This window comes from Aphelocoma coerulescens, chromosome 14 (genome assembly GCF_041296385.1).
Source record: "Aphelocoma coerulescens isolate FSJ_1873_10779 chromosome 14, UR_Acoe_1.0, whole genome shotgun sequence".
NCBI classification, from domain to species: Eukaryota; Metazoa; Chordata; class Aves; order Passeriformes; family Corvidae; genus Aphelocoma; species Aphelocoma coerulescens.
In genome coordinates, this window is record NC_091028.1 from 16,430,433 (window position 1) to 16,453,311 (window position 22,879).

The following is a 22,879-nucleotide window of genomic DNA, read 5'->3' on the forward strand; positions in this document are numbered from 1 at the left end:
AGACAATGAGAAAGAATGAGTTTGATCAATACTTAGGTTATTCTCTAGAAAATATGGGCAGTTTGAAGACATGAGCTCTGGATTAAGTGTATTAAACACTTACTTAGCCTCAGTCTCCTTCAGACTGTAATTTCTGACCTCATCCTGAACTTTGCTGCTGGGCACCTGTCCCCTCAGATTCCATCCATGGCAAATACAATGTGTTTTATGTTTGTCTTTTAATCTTATCTCTCAGCTTCTGCTTTGGTGTTCAGTAGTTCACCTTTTGTCTCATTGCTGCCCTTGCTTGGGTTCCAACCTTTGCAGAGCTGCAAACCTGTCAGACAAGGAACAAAAAACTCATTTCTAAATAGATAAGGGAACGTAAGAACAGCCATGGGTCAGGTTCTGCCTGAAGTTAGGACAGTAGGTTTTGTGAAGTGCTGCCAAGATGAGTCAGGCTTCCTCCTCTGCTGCCTTGCTGGTGAAAGTATGTGAAATGTCCCAAAAAACTTTTCAGCCTTAAAGCTCTAATACAGCTTCAGGCAAGGACCAAGGACTGCACTGTTTCTCCACCCCGCCCATCTTTACCCTCCATCCAGCTCAGTGAGGCTGCCTCTTGCACTGCTGGACTGGCACAGCTGTATCAACAGGGAGGCCTCATGTTGGCCTGGCTCAGGAGCCCTGACTGGGATCAAGCCACCAATATTTTCCAGTTCTTTGTCAGCCATGAAAGTCATCAAACAAAACTTCAAAGCCTGTCCCTAATAACCATCAACATCTTACCTCTTCTTTCTCAGAGTAACACAACAAATTGGGATCAACAGTTTGCTTTCTTCTTCTCTTACTATTCTTTCCAAAGTTCCAGATAAAATTACATTTTCACAATGAGTTTAGTAGTTTAGAGCTTATTAGTCAAACTGGAAAAGAGCCGAGTATAACTGAAAACACGGGTTTGACATTTTTAGCAGTTAACTCCCCAGGACATTGCTGCATTTCCATTGTTGTCAAAGTGCTGGAACAAGCTTCAAGACTGCACCACACAAAGCTGAAACAAGGATGGGCTGAGGGCTCCTCGGGTTTCCCAAATACACGGGCCCCACGCTGCGGTGTGCCCGAGACACCCACGGGAACAACAGAGCCTCCTCCCCCTGCCATGTCAAATGAACCTGCAGGTGTTGGTGCACAGGGCACAGACTGACCCGGCTGGCACAAGAGCAGATTCAAGTGCTTCTGCAACCACAGCCATCGTGGCTGTGACACTGGCAGTGGAGGCAAAATCCAATGGAAGTCACTGGAAAGGCTACAGTGCCCTAACCCAAATCCAGTCGGGAAGTCTTGTGCGTTGTGGCACTGCTGAGGCAGCAAACCACAGCTGCAAGCATCTGACAAGGCCTATCGTGTGTTTATCACCCCCCCAGCACAGGGCTGGGCAGTCCATGATGTTCAAAGGAACACGTATTTTTTCCTGTTACAAATAAAGCGGGCCGGGGTTACGCTCCCTGCATGGTAACACCGTCCCAATGTTTACGCTGAACATCCCTCACAGGGTTTTATTACCCAAACTCCCTCCTGCATATGTGATGGTGGTCTTGGAAAGACAAGAAAGAGGCATTCAAAAATGCATGCAGACTGCATATACTGTTTAACAGGAATATTTTCATGTGTGTAAAATGAATAGTTAACCAAGCAATTCACAGTCAGGATAAAGCTACTCCAATACAAAAAGTTTCTGTCCCTCTAAAATCTGGCTTATGTTATCACAGAAAACAAATAAAAATGGATTCCTTGTTCCTTTTCCAGACATTTCAATAAAATTTTTGACTCCCTGCAAGTCTCTGCCTGTCCCCCTGGTAATGGCCTTCAGCCAGGAGACCGGGCATGGAAGAGCACTGAATGTTTTCACAACTTTCTGCCTTCCTTTAATTCACCATCTCTAACATCAGCAGTCCCAAGTCGCTCTTGAATTATCACTCCTCAAACAGGCTTGTATTGACACTGGAGATCTTCCTCCTACTTCTCAAGTACCATTAAAGTCCTTATGAAGATGCACACAAAATGGAAATATTTATAAAACTGTGAAACTGAAATATGCTACATATGCTGAAGACTAAAGTAAAAACAGCAGATGCCATTATTATGCATACTTATTATATGTTTATATTTTATATATAATTTACAAATTACACACTTCCTGATTATTTTTCAAATATCAACACACGTATCAAATATTGATTTTTAAACAAAAGCCTGGAAAAAACCTGTTTGTCTTCTCTACAACCTCATAAATTTGCAACATCTCTCATGAAGATCTGTTTTGCAACAAAGTAAGCAAAGGAGTGGATGGAAGGAAAAAACCTTTTTTGACAGATGTCCCTTTGCTGATCCAGTTAAAGGAAGCTGGATATTCAGACAAGTGGCTAAAATGTAAAAAAAATTCCATGTTTTGCAATGGCACCAGATAAAGCTGCTGATGTGGCACCTTCCCAGTGCTAAGAATTACAAGGTTTGTGTTTGGAAGCTTTTCCTGCCCCAGTGAAATTTTAGGTGCTAAGGCACAGAGAGAGAACTCCTGCTGTTTGTTCAGAAAAGGTTAAGGGAACAAAGGAAAAATGTGCAGGTTTGCTTCATCTCTGACGCTCACTCAGTCCAGGGTGATTCATGGCTGCTGACAAAGCCTGGGCTCCCGAGAAAGCCTAAGGCTTTTTGGTCTAATTTTTTTAATTTTGAAGTGAGAATAGCTGTAATTATCATGCAGCTGACACTCATCCCACTAAAACTAGTATGTGCATAAAACAGCTAATAAAACAAATAAGTTAGAGCTAGATGAGAGCTGGTTATGGGGCCGGTTCTGTGCAGCCTGCACAGCCCAGCAGCAGCTTGGGGAGGCTACCAGTTCCCACTGGTTTTCCAGCAGCTCACTTCCAGCCAGAAGGCGTTTCCTTCAGGAGCACAGCTCTGGACACAGGCACAGGTCACTCCGAGGCCTGAGGCACATGAATGTGGCAGCACAGCACTACGCAGGGAGAACAATCATGAAGTAGCACAAATACAGCTAAGCAGGGCTGACCCACAGTACTGTGAGAATTCAAAATTCAATGATAATAGTCAGGTGAGAGAGTTGTCCAGACCTGTAAGTGAAACAGAAGGCATTTTCCATGGGAAAACTACAGCTCATCTAAAGCAAAACAGGAGGCAGCAAATGCAATTTGCAGATTCAGCAAATTCAGAGGGAGAAAACAAGGATGATTTATCTCCGTGTTCTTGCTGCAGTCTGTGGCCAGCTCTCACAAAAATGCAATGTGCCTAATGCTTATACAGCATCTTCCATCCCAAACACTCCACGACACACAGCTCCACTGTGAAATATTGGACATTTAACTATTAGCACAAGCAATAAGGAATTCCTACCAAAAAATTAACACAAAGTATCTTCCTGAACTGCTTCAGAAAGCTGTGGGCAAATAAGATATCCTACATAAGTATCAAAACAGGACTCCTTTAACCAACATTCCCTTTCTAAAAAATCTAAACAAAATCTCATTTGGGCTGACAGTTCGTTTTACATATGGGAGGCTTCAGAACCAACTCACAAAGTCTATAAATGAGAATGTGTGCCAATATTAAATTTAGATAACTCATGAAGTCTTTCTGACAGAGTTCTGGCAGCTGCTAGTTTGTGTTTCACTGATTTTATCGGTCAAATAATAGACATTCTGATGCCAGACATTTGAGTACATGATCATTAAGCAATACTTTAGCAAATCCAAAAGAGCTTAGAAGCTACCCATATGGTCCACAGCTGATTTTAGCCACCAGTAAAGCAACTGTATGTTGCTGTAATAAGAGATGCAACTGCTGCATTCAGATGACACCATTAATTTAGAAACTACTGAGCAGCAAGCAGGCCCTGCTATCCTGACTGCTCATCTGCAGCACAGAATGACTTGTCAAGTGAGCCACACTGGTTACTCAATGGCATACAAACTGGGACCACGCAGCTTTTCAACAGCTCATGGCCACTGAATTGTTGTGGTCGGTACTGCTGCTCAGTGCCACGTGAAGAGACAGAAAACCAACCACACAGGCACATAAAGAAGTGACAGCAGGTAGGAACGTAAGAGAAAAGAAAACAGGGAGATTGTGCGTGTCTCAGGGCCTCGAGAAGACAATTTCAGATGAGTCTGAAGTCTCTCCAGCTAACATCCAGAACAGGGTAGCTGCCACGCTGTACTGCAGCTTCCGTGCCTCGCTGCCAGCACTGCCTGGCCCCAAGAGCAACGGAGATCAGACAGCTGCACTGCCACAGCACACACAGAGAAGTTTTGTGGACAACAAATGGGACAAAATCACTCACTGCTGGGCTGAGCAGCTGTGGAGAGGGTGTCTGTAGCTATCATGTCACATACACACGTCACTGTGTATGACACAGCCCAGCTCTGCACACCTGAGCCAAACCCAGGAGCTGCTGCCCACGGCCGCTCTCCACCGCTCCTCCCCTCAGCCAGCCCTTCCTCAGCTCCTGCCACCAGCAGCCCTGGTGTCCCTACTGCCTCTGCCATTGATCTGCCCCACAAACCAGTGAGCACAGCAGCCCCTGCCCGGGGAAACTGCCGGCACACTTCAGGAGCTGCACCGTTCCCGAATACCAACAGAAAACATGGGATGCTGTATTTCCCACAGGTAAAGCACAGAGAACTGTATTTCCCTACATGGTTAGGATGGTTAAATAGAAAATAGTATCAAAATTAGGTATTTTCCTGGAATTATCTATATGCCTCATTAACATGATTCTCTTCACCTGATAACCTCCTAGCAGCTATTACAAAAAGCATATGGACAGGAACATATGAACTTCCCAGTTCCTATCTCCGACCATAACCCTTGCCCAGTTGTCTTTCTTTGTTTAGATTTTCTTTTGGAAATGATGGAAATGTGATCATTTAAGATGTGTAATCTGCTATGCAAGAAGAATGACACAAATTGGGAGATAACTGAAACAAGCCACAAAATCATATTTACACATGGCTCTGAATTCCTGTTGCCATTTGAAGGAGCACAAGGGCTCATTTAGAGCTAACAAATGACAATATGTTGTTTGCAGCTCCTGGGTTTTTAACAGCTCAGCTGTTGCAATGCTTTTTAAGGCCACACAAGGACTTCTTCCATGGGAAGGAGTTTCCTAATACAGAAAAAGAATTAACCAAGTAGGTCCTAATACATACTGAATTTTAACAGTTAGTCTATGAGATATGTGTCCCCTAAACACTCTCTACCTTATTTACATAAATATATACTCAAAGGATGATGTTCAAGGCTATGAAACTACCTACAAATCCAGAGAGGAGATACATGTAGCACATCCCTGCAAATTATCCCTTAAGTAGGAGGGATGTGGGAAAACCTGAAGGAGAAAACATGCTCATGCTATTTCTCCTGGTTAATATCTTTGACTAAATGAAATTACATGCTATTGTTACTCTTAACAGTATTGTTCTTAACAGAGCAATAGCCAAAAGCCACCTTTCTGTGGTGCCAGGAGGAGCCTGACACGACCTGGGGCTCAGCACCAGCACATTTCCACAGGCTCTGCCTTTTCTAGATCTTCAGCAAACCTACAGCTTATACACAAGCTATAAAGACTCTTGTAAGATTTCCCTGCAACTAATTTAATGGCTTTTTCAAACAGTAAGATAAATGAGAAACACACAATATTTTTTTTTAAAACCCCACTATGATTACCAGGAAGATCGCAATAAAATTATAATCAAAAAAATATTTTCTTCCAGCCTTACTTTATGTGAAATAAAGACCACCAGGAAAATGAAGATCCCTTTTCTTATTCAAAAGCTCTGGGATTTTCTGCATTTGCCTTTCACCCCTGCTAGAAGGCCAGGAAAGACACTATGAAGTGGTACATCCAATGGATAATATGCCAAGCAATGACAGGTTTATAACTCTAGTTAAAGATCTTAACTTTCATACCGAGGCCATGCAGGCTATAAAATATGAAGTCATTGCTGTATCCTCTGGTTAACCAGTCTGCCAATTTTACCTCACCCTTTCTTCCTCATTTGTTTCAAAACACTTTGTAGTTGGTATTTTGAGCAGAGAGAGACCTGAAAATGTGACCCAAGACAGAGGCAAAACTGTAACCACCACAATGTGACAGCAAAGGAGGCAAGAGGGCAATCTGGATTTTGAGATTTTAAGACTGGGATGCCATTAAGTGGCTGAAGTACAAACACAGAGCAGATCAATGCAAACATGTTCAGAGTTAAAAGAAACATCTTTTGGTGTTAGTGGCAAACCAAAGACCAAAAAAGTTTCCTTTGCTACAGTATACTTTTCTGACTCAACTGAAAAATTACATTCACTGCTAATTTTTAAATTTATTTTTAGTACAGAAGAGGAATTCTTTCCCAGATGTACCTGGGAGATTTTGCTCAGGGCCCTGTTTTCCCTGCAAGAATAACGTGACTGTCCTGCAGCAGCTGAAAGAGCGCCCTGTCCGCAGCTGCAGCCGCGGTGCAATCGTTACCCTCCCCACGTTCCCTGCACAGCCCTGCACAGCCCTGGCTGTCTCGGGACAGCCTCTGGACAAAAAGGGCCTGTGCAGGAGCACAGAGGTGCTTTCAGTGCCCAGCAGGGCTCGTGCAGGCAGAGCCCGGCTCGGCACTGATGGGGTCCTGCTGGGAGGGGAACGAGCCCCAAATGCAGCCCAGCTCCAAGAATCACCAGCATCAGAATCACCAGTTCTGTTACTGTCCCCTGGAGCTGCAGGAAAATAATCTCACCATGAGCCCTTTCAGGGGAATTCTCAGTGTAATTCTCTAAAAAATAGCTTCTTTCCATTGAATCCTTCAACATTCGATTGCTCCCACAATAATTCAGGAATTCAAATAACAACTCAGTAGTTATGCTTATAAAATAAAATAACCTACAGAAAAACACCACACACAGAAACAAAAAAAAAAAAGTCAAAAAGCCCCACCCAAACAAGGCCTTCTCTGTCAGGGCAGATCTTCAGTTAGTAAATCAAAGAAGTTCTACTGCTCAGTAAAGAATTTAATTAAAACCAGAAAAATGCTTGGATGGAGTAAATTGATTTTCTTTTCTTCCATCCAACTCTTTTATAGGCAGAAATTTTGGGAGAAAAAGAAGAAAGTCAAATTTTCCGGGTCCTGCCAGGTGGCCTGACGGGCTTTTGCTCCACCTCACGTGGCAATGGCACCAGCTGGGAGCCTCGGAGCCCTCGGTCACTTCTGATTTGTGCCTGCTCTCAAAGGGGGTGGCTTCTCTCAGTCACACACACCAAACCTTCTGGGGTACCTTATGAAACAAAACCACTACAGATCCCTTTGACAGCTAGAACCCCACAGATTCAAGGCCAAATGGTATTTATTAGGGAAGACTCTTGTGCATTTCATCGCTGCAGGAGCTCTCTGTACTGGAAGGGGTGGGGTGTGTCCTGGCTGAGAAAGGACCTGGCTCTGGGACTGATGAAATCATCCCTTCCACACCCTCAGCTCATGGCAGCCCACAACTAAACAAGAAGAAAAGTGATGACTGTTTAAGTGAAAAACAGAATATTACCTTTTTAACCAGCTCCCACAGCAAGACATGCATATGTGAGATTTAAAATAAACATATTCCAATTCTAATGCAGTTTTATCTCTAAAGAGAAGTTCTGCTGGTTGACATAGCTGGTACAGCCTGAACTTCACTGTCTAAAGGAAGCAGCTCTCTGTAGTCCCTAAGGAGTAGTGGAGACAAATTATAATGAGCACATCAGTGGCATAATTGCACAGCAACCCAAGAAGCAAAGAACAGAAAGTTTCATGTTCTTTGTTGCTACCTAAAAATCTTTAAAAATAACAGTTGCAAAAAATTTGGCAGCCAATTACTGCACTGAGCTTGTTTCTAAATGCAAGATCAGGCAATGAGAATTTCCAGGAGCAGCTGCCAAGGCTGCTGGAGCTGCTGCAAGGATGGCACATCCTCCCCTTGGCCCAGACATGGATTGGCCATGGCTGACAGCCGCAGGAGAACCTCTACAACAGCATTTATGCAATCAGTGCTTGCATGGTAGCTATTGATTTAAATTCATGTTCAGAAACACAAGACAGGATTATACAAGTGCAATGACACTGCAGGTGATTTTTCACCAACCCTAAAGCAGGTTTTACAATCCTGCTGTTTATATGCACTGCTGGTGAGACAGAGAGATTAGAATTAATTATTCACATGTGCATATTTAAAATCTACAGGTACTATCAGTCCACCACTCCAAGGTAATTTCCAAGGTGTCTCAGGGGGATAGACAAATGCTGGAGAGCCCTTACTGTCAGAAGGGATGTGGCAGGATTTGCCTTCTGCTGCCCCAAAGCTGGGCAATTCCTCAAACCCACTTGAGCACAGGCCATTGCTGCCAGCAGCAAACCTGCCAGCTGGCCTCTTCCCTTCAGTTTCTTTTGGGCAACTTTGGCTTCAGTTTCTAGAAGTGCTCTGCAGAATGTGAATGTACAGAATCAATGTACATTTATAACAATGAGATCATTTATGCTACGTAGAATGTATCTGTGTCTGATAGGTTAAGTATTTGTAAAGCTAATGATCCCTTAAGTGCTCAGTGGTACTCCAGTGCTCTCCATTCATTCCCTTCAGACATTTCAGGGCTTGGTTTACAAAAGAAATTCTCTTAAATGTACCAACAGAAAGCCATGACAGAAAAATCCCTCCTCTCTAGTAGGAATAACAGCAGCTTCCATCACGAGAGGACTGTTTTGCCTTACCTCTGAGGTGAAAGGATTAATGTAAACCTCTGATGCTGCTGTGCTCTCTGTACCTGCCTTCAAATTCCCTGCCCATTTTCAGCTCATCCCAGTGGTATCAGTGGTAACTGAGCTCACTAACTCTCCCAACTTTTTTTTGCTGTTTTCATTACATTTCCTGAAATATGAAGTTAAGGAAATGCTGCAACCATTTTTACTTCCAGAGAAACCAGAGACTGACAATGGAGGAAGGGAACTTAGTAATTAACACAGCTCCATGCTTTTGAGCAGAGAACTTCACATCTCTGGCATGTAGTCTGCTAAGTCTGTATTTTCTCTTATGGGAATTCAGAACACTGTGAACGTACTGTCAGAAGCAGTAAAAGGAAAGAGTTGGTTCCATTTGCTGTGATTACAGAGCTGGTAGGAAGACATCCTGATTCCACAAGGCCTGTCAGTCACTGGTTCCAACACACTGCCAGAAATGCAGGCAGAAACCCGAGGGGTGCAGCAGGTCACACAGGTACTGCAACCTCAGAATTCCTCTATTCTGACCGCCCCTGCTTCTATGTGTGGAAGCACTAACAGTAACCCAGCCTATTTACAGTGATTTAAAGAAATCTTTATGGGATTACACCCCAGCATCAATATCAATAATTAATTAATGCCTAGGTCAGCCTCCTCGTGTGACTGATGGAAAGCAGTAACTGCTTCTTGCAGAGAAACCAGACTTAATTCTCCAGCCTTTTCCATCTTATATTGATTCAACTCTTCTGATTTCAATACTTTAACCAGCCTGTATTGTTTAACACCTCTTACAGGGTAAGGGGGTGTCCCATTGCTGCCTACATTGTGTTAGACCTAGCTGTGTTCTGGCTCATTACCAGGTTTAAGCTCTACGTGAAATGAAACAACAGCAGAATTCTGCTGGTAGCTGAACTGTGTTGGTAGTGAAGTTCAGCTGGACAGAGGGGCACTCTGGTGGAGGAATGGTCCCCTGTGCAGCAGCAGTGGTCACACATGCTGGAGCTTATCCTACTCATACTGAAAACCAGCCAGTATCATGAGAGACAATCACACACTTTTCCTAAATAGGCTGAGGTTTTGCACCAGCATGAAAAGAAAATAGAAGAATCCATGAAAAATATGGGAAGATTGTGTCATTACTCTGCAGTATTTAGCTTTCAGACCCTCCCAGGTACAGACCTACTTCAGTGGATCAATTTTAATGCTGTTACTGCAAATCAGGGAGTGAAATTATCAGTAAATTGAATCTATCAAGTACTGCTTTTGATAGAACAAACATGGTTACGTGTTTTTAAGGTCACTGGGATCACATATGGTTATTTCCTCTTTCTACTTTTAAGCGGGTGTATAAACTGGAAAATTATTGATAAACTGATGAGAAAAAAATGGCATCTTTCTTCTCTCCTTCCACATGTATATTACAGGCAGAAAGAATAAGAGACTTGTATAAAGCCAAGCCTGTTTAATCAGTGCTTTGCTGGGGGCAGTTTCACATTTCAGTAATACCCAACTTCACAACATCGAGCACTTGCACAGTGACTTCCCCAGTTAAGACTCAGCTGAGTGCATGGGTAGCTTTTGTTGTTCAAACACTGTATCTTCAGATGAATAATCTAATAAATACATTTAGATTTTAGTTGTTTTCCCATTGGAAAAATACCTGATGTTTTTTAGTGGTTTAACTGAAGTGGATTTCTACTGTAAACCAGGATGAACTCTTTTACAGTGCCATTCAAACAAACCATCAGAGGTATTAATCTGACCCTTAAGAATTAGGGAGAACACTTCAGATAACCTCAAGGCATTGAATAAAAGAACTGCAGTTTTCTTCAGTTTCATTGACAAGAAAATGCTAATTTTTTACATTTGCAAACTAGAGTAATTTTGATACACACAGAATAATCTGATACAGACATAAGCTCACTTCTGTTCTTTCACCACCTCACCCATAATTTATAGTTGTTTTTCTGCAAGTTTAGTTGGATTGATTTTAGTTTTCTTCATCCCAAGCACTGGGTTTAGACTCAGGAAATACGGGTTTAGGTGCAACAAAACCTTCTCTCTCTACTCTCCTAATGAGGGTGACATCACCTTACTTCATGGGCCTCAAGCAAGAACAAACTCTGCAAGCCCCGGAGCACTCGTGGGTGTCTGCCCAGAGGAAGCCTCTCCCAGGTCTGTGTCACACCTGCCCTCTGACATACAAAACCTGAGCCCATGCTGCCAGTCCTGCTGGTGACACTGGAGCACAGCGGGTCTCACCTGTCAGCAGAAGACATAAAAGGTTGTATCAATTACTTTACAAAACATAGCACCAGCCAAAATATTCACATTTCCACAGTCTGTGACTACAACCATTACTACAGCAATTACATTTCTCTAGAAGTGCTCATTTTACACTCACAAATGCTCACTTTAAACTGCATGACCTAACTTAAATCTGCATTTTCCACGAGCATTATTCCTACTTTTCCCACATGCATTGATACTTAAAGCCAAATTTACAAAGGTATTTAGGAACTTAGAAGTAATAACTGGTACTTTAGCAGGTAGGTCAACACCATCAAAGCAGGCATGGGAGTTGTACTTCCCTGTCTTTAAGTACTTTTCCTGTATCTTTACTTGTCTGTGTATCATAATCCATTCTGAAACAGATCTAACACATATGCTTGTGCAGAAATGTTCTTTGCAAAGCAAAATTCCCCACTACAGATGCACCACTGCAGAGCAGCTTTGAACCTCAGAATAAAAGTCACTCCTAAACCTTGAATAAAAAAATGCCTTTTGGGGGAATATTCTGCAATTGTCCATATTTAACAATGCAACTGTTTTGCACGGGGGTAAAAATGACTCTTTGATTAAAACTGGATGAGCACTAAGCTTAGTTCCAGCAAAGATTATTGTCAAGCTTGTATTAGAGCTTCACACAGGATGGAGTCTCTGCAAGACCCCCAAAGGCTTCTCTGCAACAGAGCTTGTTATTCTGGTGTTTTCCCCAAAACTGGGCAGTAAAGCCATCCCAGAAGAATGGTTATAAACCAACTTTACAAAGCAATCTGCACTTCATGGTAACTGCTCTTTATCATTTTCCAATCAACACTAGTTGGCTTCTAATTGATTTTATATTACGTCCCTTACCAGAAGTAAGAATACTGTGTTTACTAGGGCAGCACAAAGAGGGCAGGCCTATTCTTACTGCTGTATTTAATGCTGCTGCTAATCATGGAGATTAGACTGAAACAATTACAACAGCTAATTAAAGAACAATGCGGTTTTTGGCATCTTTTCTCAGACAGCACTATTGGGAATTCCTAACTCAGGCAAAGCAGGGATAATTAAAAATCGAGCTCTGGTTTCCCCTGCACTGGCAGCTGGATCACACTGATTAAACTGCAAATAAAACACATGAAACCAACACTTTGTAGTGTATCCAATTTCACTTAAAAGGGTCTTTAAAACTGAATCATAAACAGAGAAACAGCGCACAACAAATTATTTAGCTGAAGCTGGATATAGTCTTCACTGCAGTTGCTTCACAGCTCACTGTCTCTTGCACAGAGCATGGGACACTCATTACTGCAGGGCCTGGTGAGCCACTTGAATCATCCATGGCCCTTTCAAAGGCAGCATTGTGTTCAAAACATCACACTAGAAGCAACAGAGCTCAGACAAACACCAGCATAAAAATTTGGAAGACCCCTGTGGAAAATGCAGAATTGCACCCAGTGACACCTCAGGTTGTTACTGAAGAGTAAGACAGGGCTAAAACCTCTTCCAGTGAGACTCTGGAGGGTGGATGAGTTGCTGAAGAGCAGCTGTTTTATGACAGCTACGAGGTTCAAGACAAATTTGCAGCTGCCCAGTTAAGGCAGAAGTGTAAGCAGAATTAAGCCCTGCCCAAGATTATCTGGAACTCTGCTGTAAGACACCACCTACAGAAGAGCAGTCAGAGCATCCCTCTGTCCTGCTCAGGTCCCAGCATCACCTGGGGTCAACGTGCAGTTACCCAGAGAGACTTACACAGCTTAACTTTATAATTATGATAACAGAAACAATAATGTTTACTCTTGGCTAGCATTTGCCTGTATACTTTTGAGTCACACGAGCAGTAAGAACACAAGCAAACCCAAAGAACAAGACATGAAAGGTGATACAAAAATACCAAGCCTTAAGATTCTTTGGGTGTTTGAAAATCTGCCTGAAGGTTGTTACTGTGCTCTCTGGACAAGTACTTAATGCTTTGTTAAACAACAAGGGGATCCTGTTAAAATTTTTTAACTAATGCCAAGAAATTTTGTATTCATGCAGCTCTGTGGAGAAACATCAGTATTAACTCACCTTCAGTGAGCCCACATACCTCATATGAATTTGATACTGGTACAGTTTAGCTACACCGAGTCTGTAAACCAGCAAGAGCACCACATTCCTTCAGGAGCACAACTATTTTTAGCTTTATATATTAACCAAATATATTTAACAGCAACAAATAATAATAAAGAGCAGGGAGGCTGCACTTGGCACCTGCAATACGTGCACTAAAGCAAAGTGCTTAAGGGATGGGGTGCTGATGCCAGCAGATGCAGAGGAAGGCATATAACTAAGTTTTCTAAGACAAGGCCCTTTCAAGTTTTTGGTAAGCATTTGAGAGTTTGGGGTACAGGACAGAAAATCTGCTAAAGAATCAGAGACCAAAAAGGGAAATACACAAATACACATGCCTTCTACCCACCTACATCTGGTGCACAGATTACACAGCAGTCCTGCTTCAGCCACATGTCATGGGAACAGTTTGGAAGGCTGGCTCAGAGTTAATTAAGAATAAAATTATGCTAAAGGTCCTTGTGGAAAAAGCCCAGTTAGCACAGTAGTACTTCAGAGGAAATGCTCAGGTACTCAGCCTGGGCACAGAGGTGTTACAGACATTGTGCTGGCTTTTGTTAGGGAAGTCCCAGCGCAGTGACAGTGGGGAGCATCTCCTGAGAGCCCTCCCCTGCCCTCTGCCCCCAGGGAACACGCCTGGCCAGTGCCTGGCCACCACCCTCTGCCAGGGCAGCTCTCTGCCAGCCCAGTGTCAGCGCTCTGTGCAGAGGCAGACAGGTACACACGTGAACAATCACAGCCCTGCCTCAGCTCAGTGTGTGAATTTGGTGACATTTTCAAAGTTCACAGAGGATGTTCAGACCTTAAACTCTGGAGACCCCAGAGATTCCACTGAGGCTTCACTTCTATTTCACCCAGAGTCGGCCTGAACTGCCACCTTTTACTCTCTTCATTACCTCAGACAGAGTAATTTTTGCATTTCCCTCCATTTCATTAACCTTATTTGCCTAAGACAAACTTCAAAAATCATTTTAGCAGCCTGCACTGCCTGGAAATCAACACCAGCAAGCAGTAAAAGAAGACATCACCCTTACAAAGGGCTGCAAGGAGAAGTGGCTGTTGAACACCAGTAACAGGAGAAGAGAACCAAAAAGCCAAGTAAAGAAACTTAGTGGCCTTGCTGGCGACTTGCAGTGTGGTCTTGAAGGCTTCTCCTCCACCTGATCAAACAGTGACTGACAATGACTGTGCTGATTCTTTTTTGTCCACTTTCTTGCTTAGATGCACATATGCTTTATTACATAATACACAAGATATTCTTTATTTTAAGCTATTTGTTATCTCCTATTGCTTTTGTTAGTCCCTGGTAACACATAACAGAAGTTTATTCTGGAGAGGCAGCTTTCATATTTTTTCTCTGAAATTACGAGTTTGTTCTCAATCCCTGAGATGGTATCTCATGCTTAAATGAAATTTTGGCAAAGAAAAGCAAAGCATTTCACAGCTATCCTTCTACATCTAGTACCATTATGTCTTTATATACCTGTGTAAAAGCAAGCCATGCAAATTTTTCTAAAAATAATGATGCAAGTGTAACTGTTCTTTCTAGGCTATGTTCCAAAACCAATTTTAAACTTGAAAAAAACATGAAAGTGAGACAGCTGGGAAAAAAAAAAAATACTTCATTTTTTACTTAATAATAAATGCTTGAAAGGATCACAGCATTTTATAAGGTCATGTGTAACACCAGTTATGACACCACAGTAATGCATTATTCAGTGCCAGCAAAGAATATAAATCCTTGTAATGTACATGGGTAAAATGTGGTTTAATTCTTATTATCCTTTGGCTTTGACTCAAAGTTCCTGCTGAGCGTTATAATGTTTAGACGATGCAAATTCCCCGAGATGCTTTAATTAAAGCTGCAGTGTAAGACTTTGCCTCTGGCTATTGGTCACAGAACCTGGCACTTCCACTTCCAGAGGCACCACTCACCAGGCAGCACTGCCCAGCCTCAGCTGGACCCCGAGCCATGGGCATTTCTGGTACTGCTCAGGCTGAGGCAGACTGGTGCTTTGGGCAGACACTGCACCTTGCTACTGCATGGCTGAGGTTCATCAGAAACATATTACAACTAGGAGACTGAGAAAATAAAACTCCTGCTCTAATCTCTCCTTTTTTAACAAGGAATTTCGCTGGGGGAGTACATGGATGTTTAAGACCAGCAGTTTGCAGCACACATGCTACTTCTCAATAGCACACATTTCCACTATGCTCCAAACACTGGTAAAGAAAAAAACCTCTGAAATTTGTATCAGCTGGCGACTGCCTAATTCACTCCTGCTCAGCAGCAGGTCAGCAGGGAGAACCCCCGAACCTCTAGGATTCCTCTGCTATGTGCACACATAACACAGCCCTGGGCTTAAGGAGTATCTTCTGCTCACCTTTTATGAAAATATCTAAAGGTTTGGTTTTGTTTTGAAGTGAAAAACCACCTCAAATCTCTAAACACTATAACTGCTAAGAAAAGCTTTTCCTACTCAGCTCTATGGGACTCTCCTTCACAGGCAAGGACAGCTGGATGCCTTCAAGCACTCTGGCACACACCCTTCAGCATTTTTAGGAATTTCACTCTATCTTTGCACAGCATTTGCACTCCTGTGATTGTGACCAGCCTAATGGATCCTTCTTTCTTACTGAATGCTGAAGCAGGCATTTTAAATGCAGTTGTTCGCATGCGTTGACTCGAAGTGCACACATCCTGGAAATCCACTGCCTTTCAGCATTACTGCCAATAAATAATTAAAAAGCCTATTAAGACAGTAAAAGCCAATTCACTGAAATTATAAGCAAATATTTTTGCAGCAGGGCCCAGACTTGGGAAAACACTTAAACAGCACCTTCAATCCAAAGCATGTGAGCATTCACATTGATGCAACTGCCTGACTTGGAAGTCTTGTGTTTTACTGAGTAAGGGCTATTACTCAGCTCTGCAAATTACTTTCTCTTGTGGAAACATACAGTTATTCAAGATTTCAAAATATCTAGCAAAAACAACAGTTTCATAACTGAAAAGACAAGTCTGATTTCAGCCTAAGTCCTACAATTTTGAATCTGGATAGAAAAAACAAATAGTACTGACAGAATTTAGCCTCCACTGTATTTTTTCAGACATCAAAATACTTAAGTTATTCAGATACATACAATATCACAAAGGCAGACAATAATGGAAATAAGGACATCAAGAAAGTGTTCTACTCCAGGCAGCATATTTACAAATATTACTGGAACAAAATCAACTGCCACAGAGGGAACACAGACATTAGGCACAAGGAATCTCAGTCTGAAAAACATTCAGAAAATGGGACACATCAAACTACAAGTTAAATTCTAATTAAGAACGTGAAACCTAGGAGGAAAAGCATATGCTGTCAGAGCCACAGCAGTTACATCCGGAGGTGACAAGGGAGAGAAGGAAAATCTGAAGAGGAACAGGGACATTTAGAGAAATAGTAAACACTTAGAGAAACAATAAACACTGTTTTGGGAGCAGAGCATCTCTGCCAGACAGCACATGTGTCTGGCAGCCCACCTTGCCACACAGGCGAGCCCTGCTGACCCTCTACAGTTTCAATTTCCAGGATTACCTTCCCCAGCTTTCTAACGCTGCATTTTCATGACCAGCTGAGATCATGGGGGTGAGGGGCAGGAGAGGATTTGATGATCCCAATGAAAATGAAAATTACCAGCTGAGACACCTGTGGTCCTTGACTGACTGTAATGCCCACACTCCTATTCAACAAATGGATGAATGACATTTTCTGAATTACGCCAATATTTGAACTGGTGTTGGAGAGAGCACACAGCCTCAGATAGCTGTTTCAGGAGCCTCTTCAAGGAAATCATGCTTTTGAAAATACACAACCTAATCCTGGAGCTGAATGGATTAGCTCAAGATGTAGGACTGTCTACTGTGGAAAGTCATTTAAGCTATAACAGAGCAAGAATTCACCTTGGACCAACAATTCCTGATTAACTTCCTTTGCTGGCAGGCTTAGTGTAAACTAGGCACTATGCCAAAGCCTCCCAATCCACTCTGCAGCAAATGCAATTTGAAGTGATGTTCTCATATTTGAACAGCATGGACTTCAGAGTGAATTTTCAAGTAATGGTCAGAAGTGGCACAGACCTATGGATCAGTCATGATGCTGGCACTTTGTGTAACAATAAATCAAAACAGGTCTTTACTAACTTCTTTCATTGCACAGTAAAGGAACAGCTTCCAAACCAGTGCATCATGGTGAGGGGTCTACAAGGAAAAATGGTTACTTCTAAGCTGGAACCACAATTTACCCAAAACATCAATGTTTAGTACAAGCTGGAACAGTGGGATATTTATATTAAAGATCTTTCTAAATATTTATATTTAAGATATTTTTAAATATAGTACATACCCAGACAAAATCTCTGAATGTCTTTAACATGAATGAGATCTGCACACCCCGGGATTTCACAGGCACCACACCAGCTCCACCAACTCTGCAGAAGCTACTCAGCATTTTGCTGTGACCTCAGGCATCTTACAGGCAATGGACACAACCTGGATTTCCACCCTCTGGCACAAGAAACAGAAACATGCCAGAACCCTGTTTGCTGTGGAGATGGAAGCCAGTGACTCCATCAAAAATGCAGGTACTCACACATATCTCTTGTAGAGAGATCCTCATGGTCACTGCTGCAGAGTATGATCCCCAACAAGAGTTTCACTTGAGTTTTAGCTTCTCTGAAGCTTTTGGGCTTTCCAAGTCCATCAGTTTGCCTCAGGCCAGCTGGAGCCATGCTGGGATTTGCAGCCTTCCTGCAGGAAAGCCAGAGGAGCTCTGCCCAGCAACCATGCACCCACTGAAACCACACCGACCTCCCCAGCTGCAGCCAGGGCAGCTCCTCCTGCATGGCACAACCTGCATCTGTCAGGGACCTTTTAAATAAAAATGCTGAACTAAATAATTTCCTTATGAATGGCCAAGTTTTACGTGTGCTAAGCCTGCCACACAAACGCCAATTCACTGACAGGAGCTGGCACATCACCAGCACTTTCTGTGCCAGGCTACCCAACTGCCAGGAGAGACAGAAGGGGACTCCTGCACAGGGCAACACAAGAAATCTGGAGCAGGGACCATGTTTTAACTTAGGCTCTGCATCAGAAATTTAAAGACAGGATAAAAACATCAACAGTTTTATGTGTGTCAGTTTTGAAAGGCTGGGCTATAAAGAACACAAAGTTATTCAACAACAGAAAAAAAATGAACGTGAAGAATATGTCAGTTTGATGTCTAAAATAAAATGGTAATGACCTCCATTTACACAACATTTCTGTGTTCTCATAGGCAAAGGAACAGGCAGCACACCTTGAGAAAAGGCTGATTTGGTGCCTCATTTGTTATTCAAATTGTCTTTTGCTTTTTTGCCCTTAAAAAAAACAACAAACCAGCTATTAGTCAAGACTAACTTTTTTGACCTTTGTAAGACACCATGCTCAGCTAGCAAGCACTGTGATAACAGTGCCAACACAGGTTCAAAGCTGAGCTGCCAGAAAGGTGCTCTGTAAGCAGCGATCAAATGTTGCATGTTTCCTGCCAAGAAACCAAACACTGCCGAAGACCACAGCCAAATTAGCATCGAGATAATTTGTAAATAATTAACTTAGTGTCATTTCATAGGCACTAAGTGCTTGCTCTTCTAATATCATGATTTAATTATCAGCATTTATTAAAAATATTTTGTTTGCTGTACGTAAACTCAGACATTAGAAGACGGTGAAAAGCAATTAGAAATGCAGGTAACATTTACTACACAGGATAATGCAAAATTAAATGCTAAAAGACACGGGAACAAAGAAATAGTAATAATAATAATAATAATAATAATAATAATAATAATAATAATAATAATTCTTTCTGATTCCTGTGGAGTCATGGAATAACATGTATAATAAATTGTATTGTGCATAAGCAGCAAGATGAAAACTATTTTAGGTTTACAATTGTTTTAAAGATGACACTCTAAGTAGAGCAAGGAGCTCATCAAACCTGCCACTTGTAGCAAAAACCTTTCTTGGAGGCTCCACTTCAAGCCTGGTCTTACTGTAATGCAAATTACTAACCCATCACCAATGGCAGCACCTGGCACCTGCTACCTAACAGAAGCCAGCACCACAGGCTCCAGCCATGATTTCAATCTTAAAACTGCTGATTTTTTCCTCCAGTTTTGCAGCACATATAAAGTAGAGAAACAGTCCTGCAACAAGGAGCAGGGAACTGACCTGTCCTGCAAGGGACAGCACAGCTTGCACTCTCCAAAGTGTCAGTGCCCACTTGTGACGCACAGGGCAGCGTGGCCAGGCCACCCTGGGATGTGGTCACAGAGGGGTTGTGCCATCCCAGCCTAAGGAGAGGGTCCCTCTGCGGCTCCCACCTCTCAGACAAGGGCTCCCCATGGGAGAAAACCCCATCCCTTTCATAGAAAGAAGCAGCCTTGGCAGGGTGCTGTGTTTGGCTTTGTTTTGCTTCGGGGATGGGCACAAGCAACGCTTTGGGGTGACGGGCTGTGAGTGCCAAACAGCAGAGAGGCACACTCTGGCTCTGCCCCAGGGCTGTGCGGGTGTGAGCAGCAGAACTCACAGCCTCGGTGCTTTTGCTGCATGACAGGTTTTGCTAATCCTGTTCTGAGGCTGACAGCTCTCTACACACACACAGAGTGCACTGAGCTCGGGCAGTAAGGCAGGCTCTGGCTGGAGCTTTGAAAGGCAAACCTCACATTCAGATGCTCTGTCGCTCACTGGACACAGCCTCCAAAAGCTCACTCCTCATACAGCCTTGCCTAATGCACGGCCTGCTGTGGCTGGAAACAGAACTGATAGAGGAGTGCAAGGCTGCCTGTGTGACTGCATGGGACAGTTCACAGCCAGGGCTGCTGTCGCTGTTGTACCAAGACGGCACAAAGAACGATACGAATTCAGGATGGGGTTCAAAGTCCAGAGAATGGCCCTATTTAATTATATGATTCAGCTTTTATAGCTTTATTCGCAAGGGTGGCATAAAACCATTGGATGCTTGACCATCCGCCTCCCAGAGGGATTGGCTGAACGGCCTAACACCCATTTTCTAAATATTTTTCCCAGTGTGGAAACAAAGGCACAAACAGCTTGTGCACCTGTGAGATAGTTTACAAAAACACAGACCGCTTTCCCAGCTGGTTAGCGTGAGAAAGGAGACTTTCACAGGCGGCTGTAAAAATAGGAAAAATTCTCTGCCACCTCTCTTAGCATCTACAGGCTGTCCCTGTCACCGTGACTGGGATGCCACAAAAAGGTGCTGGAGGGAAGGGGGAGGAGCTGGTGCATCTGGGACACACCATTTGCATGGCCAAAGGCACCTGTTCGCCCTGGGCCAGCACAGGATTTTCAGCCCTGGACATGACACTGAACCACACATTTCCCACCAGTACCAACAAGGGCCCATACCAGCAAGTCACAATTTTGGTTTCTTTTTCCTGACGAGGAAATACAGGGAACATTTCAAGTAATCCAAGACTATTAGCTTCCTTCCTTAATTTCCCACAGGAACATGTTTCCAGACAAATTCTACCACTTCCACAAATGTCCAGCTAGCAGCTCTGGGAGTGGGAGCTGACAGACTGCCCACTGCCTCAGCATCATCATCAACTGTGGCAATAAACGCTGCTGTAAGGCAAGACAGTCAAACATTGGTGTCTTTTTCTTTTAAATCTTGCTTTGGCTTCAGCACTACAATCCATCCAGTTGCAGTCATTTTCCCAACCAGAAGCCAGAACACGGGAGCAGGTGACACAGACCTCCGTATCTCCATGGGATTTACCAGCTACTGCTACACTTTTACTGTCAGCTTACAGCCCCATTAATTCCTCCTCGAGTGATGCTGGGAATGCTGACAGGGAGCCACACTCCAGGGACTGCACAGCTGCAACAAGGCTGTCACACAGGGCAGTCAGAGGAGGAGCAAGGTGAGTGTGAGCAATGCCCGTGATCACCAGGCAGGTGAATCTTACACATAACTCGTCCCACTCTGTGCGTGGGGAACAACAGTTCCAGGAGTAGGTTCTGCTTGTGCTGGGGGCTCCAGGACACAAGGGAGTAGGCAACTACAGAAACAGACACAACTCTCAGTGTGTTACATGGAGGTGGGCATAGCCACTTCAAAGCTGCCCTGGCTACAAAATTACTGTAACTAGACCTGGAAACTGCTGCATGTAAAACACAGCTGTGCACGTGTGTATTTATCCAATTATCTGACTGTTTTTAAGAAATTCTTTGTGCATTTTTGTTTTCTGTGCTATGCTTCTCCATCCCAGAAAGGGAATTAACACTTTATATCACTTTGCTATACAAAAGCTATTTATGCCATTGAGGTCTATTCCCAGCATAACCTGAGGAAGAGAAAATTGCAGGGGGGTGTTGGGGGAAAAAAGCAGCATCACAAGTAAGTCTTCATTATTACTGTATATTTCTATTTCTACGTCATGCACAGATCAGTACTTTATTATATGTGCTGTGTTTTGATACCACTTTACAATGCCGCTGTGTATAACAAACTCTGTGTGATCCTTCCTTGCCAGTTTTGACTCACAAGGACTTGGCTCTGAAGAGAGGTCCATAAAATAGATGTAGTAGGCTTGTTGAAACAAATAACAAAACAGTCAAAAGCTTTCCCCAGAGAAAGGCCAGCAGAAGACAAAGGTAGAAATATTTATGCCGTAACTCAGGGGCATTGGCAATGTGTCCTGAATAAACACTCATCTTCAGTATGCAAGTTCCATAGCCCTTGCTGTCTCCCAAAGATCAGCGAGAATGGAAATCAATGATGCTGCCTTGTTAGAAAACACAAATCAAAGCATCAGTGACTTTGTAAAATCCCTTCTGTCACTTTGACCTTCTGGTGCCAGGCAGCTCCACAGATTCATTACCGTTCATTGTAATGTCTAAAGAAAAAATCAGCAGCACAAATGTTTGAGCGTAACAAACCAGCAGCAGGGATTGGGAAAATGCTGGGAGTGTACAAAAAGTGTACAAAAAGAAATGAGAACACCGTGAAAGGATGCTCACTCTGCCTGGAAGACTGTGTCCTCTCTTCCAACACATACAAGTCAGTTCTGCTGTCGTCCAGCTTCACACCAGGTCCTTCCTCACCATCTGCACCTACTGTTTCCTGTCAGGAATCTGGTTCTCTCCTTGCCCAGCCAGTCATGCCAGGAGTTATTGCTATGGCTGCTACACCTGCACCCTCTCCAGGAACACCAGCAGGGGCAGATACCATAAATATGGTGGGCAGCACCAGCCCAGCCCTCTCTTTCAGAAAGAAGTGGGATGGAGGGTAGTACTAACCTGAGTCTCCAAGCTGGTGTAGGGACTAGGAGGTTCAATCTACAAAGAGAGCAGACAGAAACAGCCATTACTCTGGAACAGCGGAAGAGAAGTGTTCTGAGCTGTTAGTGGTCTAAAGTAGTGATATCAAGGACAAACACACCTGCTTCAACAAGGATGGCAGGATTATTTTTTCATTTTCTTTCAAGATTTACCACTTTTCCAGACATCTGGAAATCACACAGAATTTACAGAATCTCTACAATATTTGGATGAGCAAAAAAAGTTGCAGTAACAGGAGTATACCAAAGGGCCATGTGCAGGCCCTCACATCTTTGATTTGATGCTCTTTTACAATTCTTAGATTGCAGCTGACTGGTTT

General features: G+C 43.1%; 1 protein-coding gene across 2 annotated transcripts in view; it reads right to left on the bottom strand.

The window, feature by feature from the left end:
* Positions 1 to 22,879, bottom strand: part of XYLT1 (xylosyltransferase 1) — a 169,439-nt gene that overhangs the window by 104,077 nt on the left and 42,483 nt on the right. The window contains exon 2 of one of the 2 annotated variants that reach the window (XM_069029691.1): positions 22,519 to 22,557. The exons of the other annotated variant lie outside the window; for it this stretch is intronic. Within the exon in view, the coding sequence (XP_068885792.1) occupies positions 22,519 to 22,557 (39 nt within the window). The remainder of the gene's footprint in view (positions 1 to 22,518; positions 22,558 to 22,879) is intronic. 2 annotated transcript variants of the gene reach the window in all.